Source organism: Chiloscyllium plagiosum, unplaced genomic scaffold (assembly GCF_037043375.1).
Source record: "Chiloscyllium plagiosum isolate Xiang-an unplaced genomic scaffold, Cpla_swu_hap1 HiC_scaffold_4, whole genome shotgun sequence".
In the NCBI taxonomy this organism is placed as follows: Eukaryota; Metazoa; Chordata; class Chondrichthyes; order Orectolobiformes; family Hemiscylliidae; genus Chiloscyllium; species Chiloscyllium plagiosum.
Genome location: NW_028270142.1, coordinates 129,297,914 through 129,310,509, shown reverse-complemented (window position 1 = coordinate 129,310,509; position 12,596 = coordinate 129,297,914). Strand labels below are relative to the sequence as shown.

Here is a 12,596-nt window from a genome sequence, read left to right as displayed (position 1 = left end):
CTGCAAATTCCAAAAGAAATCGCTTGGTGTGTTCGGTGGCCTTTTGAATGTGCCACCTCCATTATGGTCAGTCTCCCATGAGTCCGCAGGGATGTCTGATCTATTCTGTTAAAAATCACACAACACTAGGTTATAGTCCAACAGGTTTATTTGGAAGCACTAGCTTTCAGAGCGCTGCTTATTCTTCAGATGGTTGTGGAGTGTAAGATTGTAAGGCACAGAATTTATAGCAAAAGTTTACAGTGTGGTGCAAGTACTTGCAGAATTATATTTTACTTTGCTCAAAAATTACATGAATCCATGTAAGATTCTGTAATTCCCTTTTTTATAAATAGAATCAGTCTGAACATTGTGGCACAAACAGACTTTAACCTCACACCTTCAATGCATTATCTGAGCTGACATGGCACCTACTGTTAAAATTCACTTGACAATATAACTTTAAAAAAGTTCTGGGATTTATATTTGAAAGAACTGAAACCAACATGGTCATGCTAAAAGATGAGAGAGTTAACTAACAAACCAGGTCTTTTTTAATACATAATTTCAGTTGCACCACACTGTAAACTTTTGCTATAAATTCGATGTCTTACAATCTTATACTCCACAACCACCTGATGAAGGAGCGTCACTCTGAAAGCTAGTGCTTCCAAATAAACCTGTTGGACTATAACCTGGTGTGATTTTTAACTTTGTCCACCCCAGTCCAACACCACCAACTCCAAGGCATGATCTATTCGGGATTGCTTTGAGGAAATGCCTGAAGTATTTCCACTCTCCGTCTGGGAGTTTCCTGCCAGGACTGAGTTCCGAGGAGGGCAGTAACTTGAAGGTCCAGTTTATGAACAAGGTCCCTCCAATGAGGTTGATTCTCCTCAACATCTCACAACTTCTGACACACTCCCTTTTGCCCCTGCAGAATATTCTGCCCCTTTGCCATGATATCTTTTACCCTGGCATTCGGAAGCATGTCTAAAGCAACTCCTGATGTAGCTGCGATTAAACAAAAAGCCTGTCGTCTTACTAACTATGCAATCTTCTCGAAGAGTTGCATTTCTACTCACTGTCGTTGACTCTGCGAACTGGTATGTATTGATACAGCCCTCAGAAAGAGTTAAGTAGTCAAGTGTAAAGATTAGACTAGATTCCCTACAGTGCGGAAACAGGCCATTTGGCCCAACAAGTCCACACTGACTCTCTGAAGAGCAACCCACCCAGACCCAACTTCTTCTGACTAATACATCTAACACTATAGCATAGCCAATTCACTTGACTGCACATCCTTGGATTGTAGGAGGAAACCAGAGCATCCGGAGGAAATACGCACAGACATGGGGAGAACGTCTGTGTGGAGTTTGCACAGTCATCCGAGGCTGGAATTGAACCAGGTCCCTGGCGCTATGAGGCAGCTCATTCCTGTTGAAGGGCGCTGGGCCCAAAACATCAATTCTCCTGCTTCTCAGATGCTGCCTGACCTGCTGTGCTTTTCCAGCAACACTCTCTTGACTCTCCAGCATCTGCAGACCTCACTTTCTCCACAGTGCTAACCACTGAGCCACCATACTGCCCCAGCAGTAAGGTTAACAGTCAGGCAGTAAGATTAGATGAAACCAGTTAATGTAGCTTGAGTAGATCTAGTACTTTCCATCTGTAGGTGCTTGCAAATGCGACTTACTTAATCGCCATGCCTCGTTAACATGAAAACATTAGTGACAGTCTATTTACTAAATCAATTATGGTTCAACAGTTTAAAACACTTCCAATCAAGCATGGAAACTTTTGCAACTTAGATCTCATTTACTTTGTTTCTGAGATATACATTGGTAGATAAGCAATCTCCCAGTCAGGACCCCAGAGGAAGTTTGCTAAACCAGAACCATTGATGCTTTATTTCTTGTGAATTCCATGGAACAGCTGAGTACAATGGCCAGATTGCAGTTTGTGATTGTTTAATTACTAGAACTGCATTCCTCCTTTGGTTGATGGTTAGAATGGTCACATTCCAGTGAGTGTTCCCTTCAGATTTAGGTTGCAGGGGAGAGTAACTAGTTTCCCGGAGAGAAATCTGGAGTGGGTTAAAGTCTGAAGCCTTGAATAAGACAATTGAAACTGCTGATGGGGTCTGATTGAGAAAGTGAGCGATGGTTAAAGCTTCACTCCAAAAATTCTGAAGCAACGTTATTCAGCATTTCATTACTTTTTGAGTCGAATGAATTCCGAATGGAAGGGATAACTCTCCACCTTGTGCTTATAATTGAGTGTATAGCTTTTCACCTCCTGGATCACAATATGTTTGCACCATTGGAAAAAAATCTGCACTCAGAACACTTCATTTTAAGTTTTTTTTCGGAAAAAGTAAATAGAAGTAATACATTCCCAACATACATCCGCTGTTTATGGTATGGTCCAGTGTGGAACTGAGTAATCGGGACCAGGAGGTGTTGAGGTTTAACTTCTGCTCTGTAATGGGGTCGTTGTGTTTTGGCTTGAAAGCCACTGGAACTTGTTACAATTGACCACAATGTCCTTGATCCAGTCAGGTTCCCACTCCTCTCATTATTCAGTATGGCACTGGGAGAGGTAATGGCCTTGTGGTGTTATTGCTGTGCTATTAATCCAGGGATTTGGGTAATGTTCAGGGGACCTGGGTTCAAATCCCAATGTGGTATGTGATGGAATTTGAATTCAATAATTTTTTTTTAAATCTAGAATTGAGAGTCTAATGATGACCATTGCCAATTATTGGAGGAAACCCATCTGGTTCACTGATCCCCTTTAGGGAAGGAAGCTGCTGTCCTCACCCAATCTGGATTACATGTGACTCCAGACTTGTGGTTGACTCTTAACTGCCGTCTAGCATGAGTAATAAATGAGTAATAAATGCTGCCATGAATGAATAAAAAGTGTCGTATGTGAATATGACAGTTGCAGGAAGACTGAAATATCTGTGATAAACACCTTGATCGAGTATAATGGTGATTTCAACTGCATGCTAAAAGAAATGTGATACGTGAAGAGAAAAGTCGATGATATCCTTCGAACTGGGCCATGGCCCTGTGTCTGACTGTACAACTGTCCCTGTAGAAAATATTTGTTTGTACCAGCACTTACAGGAGAAGACTCGAGAAATTTGGAGAGATAAAGGAGCGAAGAGTTTAACATGTTTCTTATCTTTGCCCTGGAAGGGACTTGAATTGAATTGAGTTGAATTTATTGTCACGTGTCCCGAGGCACAGTGAAAAGCTTTGTCTTGTGAGCAATGCAGACAGATCACAGAGTTAAGTAGCATAGATAGTAAATAATAGGTAAACAATGGCAAAAACAAAAAACACAGGTACAGGTGAATGTTAAAAGATTGTGAGTCCATTCAGTATTCTAACAACAGTAGGTTAGAAACTGTTGCAAAACCAGCTGGTGCATGTGTCCAGGCTTCGGTACCTTCTCCATGATGGTAGAGGTTGTAGAAAAACATTGCCAGGGTGGGATGGATCTTTGAGAATGCTTGCGGCTTTCCTTGACAGTGGGCCTGGTAGATGGATTCTATAGATGGGAGGTTGGCCTTTGTGCTTGTCCAGGCCGGGTTCACCACTCTCTGTAACCGTCTCCGATCTTGAATGGTACAGTTGCCATACCAGGTAGTGATACATCCAGACAGAATGGTCTCGATGGTGCATCTATAAAAGCTGGCAAAGGTATTCGCCGTCATGCCAAATTCCCTCAGCTGCCTGAAAAAGAAGAGACGTTGGGCATTTGTAACCAGCGCTTCCATATGAAGAGTCCAAGAAAGCTTATTGTAGATGACCACTCCCAGGAGTTTGACACTCTCCACTTGTTCCACCTCTGTGCTGTTGATGTGTAGGGTAGCATGAATAACATCCCACCGGAAGTCAATAATGAATTTTGCTGGCATTGAGAACTAGTTTGTTCTCAGTGCACCATTTTTCCAGGTGTTCCACCTCTGTCTGTAGTCTGTTTCGTTGACATCTGAGATTCAACTGACTACGGTGATGTCATCAGCGAACTTGTAAATGGCATTAGTCTGGTATTTGGCGACGCAGTCATGGGTATACAGTGAGTACAGTAGGGGGCTGAGTACGCACCCCCGGGGGGCTCCAGTGTTGAGTGTTAGTGAGGATGAAATATTGTCCCCAGTCTTCACTGATTGTGGCCTGTGAGTCAGGAAACTGAGGATCCAGTTGTAGAGAGTGGGCTTAGTCCGAGATCACAAATTTTAGTAATCAGTCTGGAAGGGATGATAGTGTTGAAGGCTGAACTGTAGTCAATGACTAGGATTCTCAAGTAGCTGTTCTTGGTGTCAAGATGTTCCAGGGAGGAATGAAGGGCATCTGACGTGAATCTAGACTTTCCTGTCTAGCCTGTAGAAGACTGTCGACCACATTAGGTCAAGTAACTGCAATCTTTCTAACAAGATGACTTCTAAATTTAAAAAATGCTCATGGAATGAGGGCATCATTGACAAGGCCAGTATTTATTGCCCTCCCTACATGCTCAGGGGGTAGTTAGAGTCGACCACGTTGCTGGGGTCTGGAGACCGGTTCAGAATGGCAGAATTCCTTCCCTAAGTGGCATGAGATGACTTTGGTCATTCAGTATAACTGTGAACAGATAATGAGTAACTCAACAGGAGCCACAATTGCTGGCCAGCCAGCCAAGCCCATGTGCCATAAGGGAATGCTGAAATCCTCCTGCTAAGTATTCCTAACAAAATGATCATTCCTATACACAGTGAGGAGAGCGGTTCTTAGCTCAGTCTCCTTTTTGTCAAGCCTATATGACAGTTCATAGCTGTGGTTTGGTATCAGCTGCAGACTTTCTCAAGATTTACTGTCTTTGTTTGTACCAGGTCTATTCCCGGCAATCCTGAATCTTGCCAGTAATGCGGTGATCTCCACCAATGCAACGTGTGGTGAAAATGGTCCTGAGATGTACTGTAAGCTGGTGGAGCATGTTCCCGGGCGACCAATACGCAACCCACAATGTCGTATTTGTGACTCGAACAGTGCAAATCGCAAAGGTAACTAACTACTTGTCAATGTCTGTTTATGATATAGGCCTTGATGTTCGCTGAATTGATGTAGGAGCTCTTTTAAAAACCATAGCATGTAGGTTCCAATTCCAAGATTCTCAACCCTGTTTATTGCATTCCCTTGAAAAGTGTGAGCTAGTTCAGTTTGTGAACTAACACCCTGTGGCCCCAACCTGGATGAGTAATTCTCTGCAATTTTCACAGCACCTTCGAGGTTGTGTGCTTTAGAAGGAAGTATGCAGGTCGTAGTGTGCCCATGTATCCACTGGTCTTCTCCTTCTAGATGGAAGAGGATGTGAATTTGAAAGGTGCTGTTGAGGGAGTGAGTTGCTGCAAGGTACCTTTTAGATATACACACTGCTGTCACTGCTCATTACTGGGGGAGCCAATGAATGTTTAAGGCGTGGTGGAAGTGCCAAAGAAATGTTTCCAAACTTTGGAGACTTGCCCACCAGCTATCTAGCACAGTAAAAATGGTAATTGATACATGTGCATTGGGTTGGAAGAGGGTGGAAGGTGAAGGAATTGTTAGGTTTCAACACCTCCATGATGCTCCATCCCCAGCCTTCTCCTGTCTTTGGTAAGGGGTTTAATACAAAGGCTGAAACCTTACTTATAGGCCTGTTGGAGCATGTGTGGTTCTCCTGACTAAATAAGGAATTGTCTGGATCTCACCTCATCCTGGATTCTTTGAACTTCTCCCCTGTTAAGAGTTCTCCACTCACAGTATCTGAGGGTGAGTGTGTCCAGTCTTTGTCCGTGGTCATTTGGCCCATTTCCTGTTAATGCCAGATTTGGCTGGGCAAGACATAAACGGGGTTATAAAATTTTTCAGCTGGCCCTCCCTTCCAGCACAGTAACCACTACACAAGGGTGCTAATTTGCCCCTTAATAGGCAGCTCTCTTAGCTGAATAGTAGTGTGCTTTCAAATTGGAATGAGCCAAAGAAGCAAAAGATGGAAGAAGACAAGACAGTCTGTAGGACAGTTCACACAAAGAACAAATCTTTCTCTTTTTGTTTTGTACGGTATGTTTAGAGCGACATCCTATCGTGAGTGCTATAGATGGTACCAACAACTGGTGGCAGAGTCCCAGCATCCAGAATGGGAGGAAGTATCACTGGGTGACAATTACCCTGGACCTGAGACAGGTGAGGGAAAATGAGTAAAATAAACTTCTTATCGACTTTGATATAATTTCTTCTTACTACACAGTTCCTTAAATGAGCCTTGTGAACACTGACATTTCAATCAATTCTTAAGACCATCAGTTTCTAGGGCAAATGTTAATGGTAATAAAGAGATCAGTCTCATTGTTGGTCTCATTTGACCTCAAGTGGAATATTGTATACAGCTGTGGGCGCCATGTTATAGGAAAAATTCTGATGTGTTGGAAAGAGTGCAGAAGCAGTTTCTAAGTCTGGTTCCAGGTATGAGAAGGTTCAGCTGTGAGGATAGATTGAAGGAGTTGAGACTTCTTCCTGGAGAGGGGGAGGCTGTGTGGAGATCTGATTGACATTTTCAAAACCATGAATAGGCTGGACAGAATAGATAGGATTAAACTGTTCCTCCTTGTAAAAGAAACAAGAATGAGAGTGCTTAGAGTTAAAGCTATGTGCAAATGAAGCAAGGATAATGTGAGAAAAAGCTTTTTTTATACAGTGAGTCTTTTGCAGATGGAATGAAATGTGTTGCGGTTGGTTCAATCCATTCATGTAGGCATTGGATAATCATTTGGTTCGCAATGATGTGCAGGGATAAGGGGAAAAGGCAGGAGATTTGGTGCGAGTGAATACAGCTGGTACAGAAGGAGACCAGAAACACTCTGTGATCCGGTTTAACGAGGTGTGGAGGTGCCAGTCTTGCACTGGGGTGGACGAGGTCAGAGGTCATACGACACTAGGCTATAGTCCAATGGGTTTATTTGAAATCTCGAGATTTCAGAGCGCTGCTCCATTAAGTGACTTCGCCTGACAATGGAGCAGCATTCCGAAAGTTTGTGATTGCAAATAAATCTGTTGGACCATAACCTGGTGTTGTGACTTCTGACCCTGTTTAACAACAAAAGCTGACATGTATTAAAATGACGCTATCGAAGCTTGTGTTCAGATTACAAAGAACCAAGTTCCTTCGGTATTGCCGGAACTTTCCAAAGTGTTTATTTGAAGGAGTGTGTAACACTGCTTCAGCTCTGCATTGAAGAGTCAGCCTAGTTTAGTGGCTCAGGATCAGGAGTGGGGCTGATTCTGACTTGAGCACACCATCACTGACATTTTCCCCAAATGGCAAGGTTGCTGTTTCACAGAACGTGTGCCCAGCCTCGGTAATGATGGGATTGAAATCTGTGTTCCAACGTTCTTGTAACTTTTAGATTTTTCATTATTATGACACGTTTTCAGTGACGTTCCTGAAATTGGCCAGCACTTCAATTTGTCACCGTGTTTAGCACTGACTGTCAGCATGGAGGGGACCAATCGCTTGTACGTTTATTGTTTGATTGATGAACTATGGATAACCAATGCATTAACAATTCCCTCAGGTCTCATCCAGGTACAATAGAATGCTGGCCATGTTAACGAGACAATATAAAAGGATATAAACAGAAAGAAAACTAACTCGACAGATACTGCAGGATGAAGGGGGAAAGGGTCACTGAGATGAATATAAGTTAACTTATAAATTCTTTAAAGAGGTGCCCAGTGGGGCAAAGAGAGACCTATTTGAAACAAAGTAGCAGAAGCTAAATGCTAACAGGAAAAACAGTTCAAGTTGACAACAGGAGGGCATTCTGGGAAGGAACAATCATATTGTGAAACTTGAAACAGGCAGAGCAGAAAATAATAAATACTCAGAGTAATTACTTGCTCCTGATATCCAGAAGCAAAGATAAATTCCCTCCCAATGGAGATAAGCTAATTAATTGGCAAAATACAAAAGTGACAGAGAAACTAAAAGGGGATAGACTGTCAAGACATTTGCGGCAGAAACTGCTAGGTTTCTCGTTACCTGACAGTGAAGATTGGGAATAGACGTTAAGCTGAATAAGTAAGTAAAGTGAGGTGAGAGGTGTTAGAGAGGCAGTGTATAGCTGCAGCACTGCATACCAGCTGGAGTCAAATCGGATAAAGAGAGGTCAACGAACATTAAAAAGCATTTTTGCTGGGAAATAGGTCAGGGTCAACAAATACAAGTCAGGGTCAGCAAATACAAGTCAGGGCTTTGCCAAGTATGAAGCTCAGGGAGAACATTATGGGTTTGACGTAGCAGCGCAGTTAATATTAACTGCTATAGAAAAAAATTCTTCAAAATTGAAAAGTTTAAATAGTTTTAAAATTCAAAGTTAAAAATCACACACCAGGCTATAGTCCAACAGGTTTAATTGGAAGCACTAGCTTTTGGAGCGCTGCTCCTTCATCAGGTGGTTGTCTTACAATTGTGTCCTCCATAATCACCTGATGAAGGAGCACCACTCCGAAAGCTAGTGCTTCCAATTAAACCTGTTGGACTATAACCTGGTGTTGTGTGATTTTTTAGCTTGTACACTCCAGTCCAACACCGGCATCTCCAAATTAAAATTCAAAGTAGTCTTACTATACTGCGGCATTTCCTGGTTAAGCTTCACTGGTCAACAAGCTGACAATATTATATTGTCCAATGACAGATATGTAGAACTAATGCCTTTAACAATAAGCAGAAAGGGATGCCTTTGCAGGCAACTGTTACAAATGTGCATTCACCACTGGCTGGCTGGGTTGTAGGCAGTGCTTCACAATGCTGTTAGGTGAACACTTTGTGTCTATGCAAAGTAGCGTTGAATGTGCAATGTAATGAGAGTCAGGAGGCTATCAGACTCCCCCATCAGTTAAACTTTGCACGTTTTATGACTCCAAGCAGATGCAAAGCCCCATTTTAAAATTGCAACATCAACTTTTCAGGCTGAGAATGGAATTTTTTCTATTTGATAGGAAAGAGCAGATCTCCACATGATTTGTCACCGAATTTTAAACCAAGTGAAACTATCCACATCAGTCAGCTCTGCTCGCTGGGGCCTCCCAACACTTTGTTTTATCCTGCCCTTTGATGGGGTTTGCTGCTTGTTGCTAATTGTCCTTGAACTTGCTCGGCCATTTCAGGAGACAGTCGATTTTGCTGCAGAATACATAGGCCGGGTAAGGGTGTTGAATATCTTTCCCAAAGGGGCATTAGATGGGTTTTGAAGCAATGATTGACTGCTGAGATGAGCTTTTATAACGGCAAATGTATTAATTGATTTTGATTATCATTTGGTGCCGTGGTGGGATTTAAATGTACAGACCCGAAGTATTTGCCTGGATTTCTGGATTTCCTGCCAAGAGGCATTCCCACAACACCACCCTCACCTCATCGTCCAGCTAGCACTCTGCAGCTGATAGTATTCTAGCCTTCAATCATCTGATTCATATTGAAGAGTCATTTCTACCACAGTATTGGTGGAGTTACTGCATCATCAGGGCAATCATAGAATCCCTTCAGTGCGGAAGCTGGACATTCAGCCCATTAAGTCCATACTAACCCTCTGAAGAGCCTCCCCCGATAACCCTTTCCCTATCACCCTGCATTTCCCATGACTAATCCGTGTAGCCTGCACATAGTTGGACACTATGGACAATTTAGCATGGCCAATCCACTTAACCTGCACATCTTTGGACTGTGGGAAGAAACCGGAGCAACCCAGCACAGACACAGGGAGAATGTGCAAACTCCATACAGACAGTCGCCTAAGGCTGGAATTGAACCCGAGTCCCTGGCACTAAGCACTGAGCCACCATGCTGCCCTGTAGCGTAATGCTGGCCTGGCGAATAATTCCCCCCACGTCCCACAGACAAATGAAAAACAACACTTTATTTCCATTGTGTGGCGTTGTTTATTCTGTGAGTATGCCTCCGACTCAAAAGTTATCAGAGACTTCAACAGTATTAGTGGAATACTAATTCTCTGTGTTTCTTTTCCGCAGCTGCCTGTGTGGAGTTTGCACGTTCTCCCCGTGTCTGCGTGGGTTTCCTCCGGGTGTTCCAGTTTCCTCCCACAGTCCAAAGACGTGCAGGTTAGGTGAATTGGCCATGCTAAATTTCCCATAGTGTTAGGTGCATTAGTCAGGGGTGAATGTAGGGGAATGGGTCTGGGTGGGTTGCTCTTCGGAGGGTTGGTGTGGACTTGTTGGGCCGAAGGGCCTGTTTCCACGCTGTAGGTAATCTAATAAAAAAAACTAGACCATTCAGCCCATCTAGTCTGCTATGCCTTCCGATGAGATTTGAGTTAATCTGAAAATCCTCAACTCCCCTATGCTGCCTTTACCCCATAACCCTTGATTTCGTTACTGATTTAAAACTCTGTCACAGCCTTGAATATGCTTAACAACCCAAACTCAGCAGCCCTCTGAAGTAAAGAATTCCCCTGTATTCACTATCCTCTGAAAGAGGAAATTCCTTCTTTTTCAGCATCTACTCTGTCAAATCCCTGTAAGAATTAGATTAGATTAGATTAGATTACTTACAGTGTGGAAACAGGCCCTTCGGCCCAACAAGTCCACACCGACCCGCCGAAGCGCAACCCACCCATACCCCTACATCTACCCCTTACCTAACACTACGGGCAATTTAGCATGGCCAATTCACCTGACCTGCACATCTTTGGACTGTGGGAGGAAACCGGAGCACCCGGAGGAAACCCACGCAGACACGGGGAGAATGTGCAAACTCCACACAGTCAATCAATCGCCTGAGGCGGGAATTGAACCCGTGTCTCTGACGCTGTGAGGCAGCAGTGCTAACCACTGTGCCACCGTGCCGCTCACATCTTGCATGTTTCATTAAGGTCACCTCTCATCCTTCTATAATCTAACAAGTACAGGCCCAATCTACTCAACATCTCCTCAGAAGACAGTCCATCTACTGTATACGGTGTTGATCTAATGAGGCTTCTCTGAGTGCCTCCTTAAAGCACAGAGGTTAAGAGGAGATTTGATGGAAGTGTTCAAAATCATTGGGGGTCTAAACAAAGTCAAGAATGGAAACAGTTCCCACTGACAGATAAGCTGAGAACCAGAGGCCACAGATTTAAGACAGATTGCAAAGGAAACAACGGTGACAGAGGAAAACATTGTCTGGACAGCGAGTGATTGCAGCCAGGAATGACCGGCTGATTGTCACCCAAATGGAACGAGTACAGGGTACAGGGATCAGGCGGGGTAATGGGAGTAGGATAGATTACTTTTGCAGAGGTCCAGTGCAGAGTCACCAGGAGAATGGCCTCCTTCTGTGCTTTTGTCATTCTTTCATTCTGCAGCTTTATTTCATATGGTCAGATTGTGGCTAAAACGTTTGTAGTTTAGCAAGGAGCCATTTGGCCAAGTGTGCTGCTACTAGCCCCTCGATCAGTGTTTTCCTCTTGTCGATAAGTTTCCTGCCTTGTACCAAGATATTTGGAAACAATTCCTTTGTAGACACTCATTCAGATCTCCTTTAAAATGAGAACAGTAGTCGACTGCAGTAGCTCATTCTTGTGTGAATGATTTTACGTGGAAAGAATTTTTGCCGTCAACCTCTCATTGATAATTCGGAGTTCTTCCGTGGTACCTTCTGTTATGAATTTGCCAACCGACAGAAGCCGTCTTACAAGATTCACTCTGAAAGCCTCTCTTAAATCCCCATTGACCTTCTTGAGCTTTTGGTATTGAGAAAGAATTCTATCGTTTGTGCCTTTTTCTCACGATGATAATTTCTCGTTGCTGCTATCATTCAGTTCAGTCCTCAGTGTGAGCTTTTCTGGCTGTCTCATTTGATGGATATGTCCACTGCACCCAAATTGTGCACTCACAGAGCTGGACACTGTAATATTGTAAAAATGCTTTCAACTGGGGACATTTGAAGAGAATACTGTCAGTGATATGGAAAGCTAGAGTGCACAACAATCCTGATGGGAGGGTTTGGCTCGCTTTGTCTTGCCTCAAATGCTGATGGCCCTTCAGATGGTCCTTCAAAAGGTTTTGAGTGGCTACGAAAATAACAGAACTGATGAGGATGCCTGAAGGCTTTGTCAAGAATGGGTTACGTGTCCAATTACATGTGGCCTTTGATGTGTATCCATGTTAGTCACTTAGTTATTAAAATGGAACAGTCATTGGATAGAGACTCCTACCACCAAGCGGATCAAAGCAGCATTCCCGGCCAACTAGTGAGGAATATCTCGACTGCGAGTCTGACCTTTATCCTTCCATCACTGTATAATCGTTCTCAATTAGGTTCTTCAGAAAGAAGGAGATAGTTATGTGCTACAGCTGAATAGTTTGGAGGGCGGGGGTGCACAATGATGATGGTGTAGTCACTAAACTAGCAATCTCGAGGCCCAGACTAATGCAGCTTCACATCCCACTGCAGCCGGAGGGATTTAACATCAGCTAATAAATCTGGAGCGTCTTCAGTCTTTGGACGTCTCATCCTCAAAAGGCAGTGGAAGCAGAGTTTTTGAATATTTCAAGGTGGATAGATTCTCGATGAGCAAGGTTATCAGG

The 12,596-nt window shown here is 43.4% G+C and overlaps 1 protein-coding gene across 1 annotated transcript in view; it reads left to right on the top strand.

Annotated features, from left to right (window-relative positions):
- Positions 1-12,596, top strand: part of lama1 (laminin, alpha 1) — a 305,305-nt gene that overhangs the window by 53,355 nt on the left and 239,354 nt on the right. The window contains exons 2-3 of the mRNA XM_087986673.1: positions 4,865-5,035; positions 6,085-6,197. Coding sequence (XP_087842799.1) covers positions 4,865-5,035; positions 6,085-6,197 — 284 coding nt within the window. The remainder of the gene's footprint in view (positions 1-4,864; positions 5,036-6,084; positions 6,198-12,596) is intronic.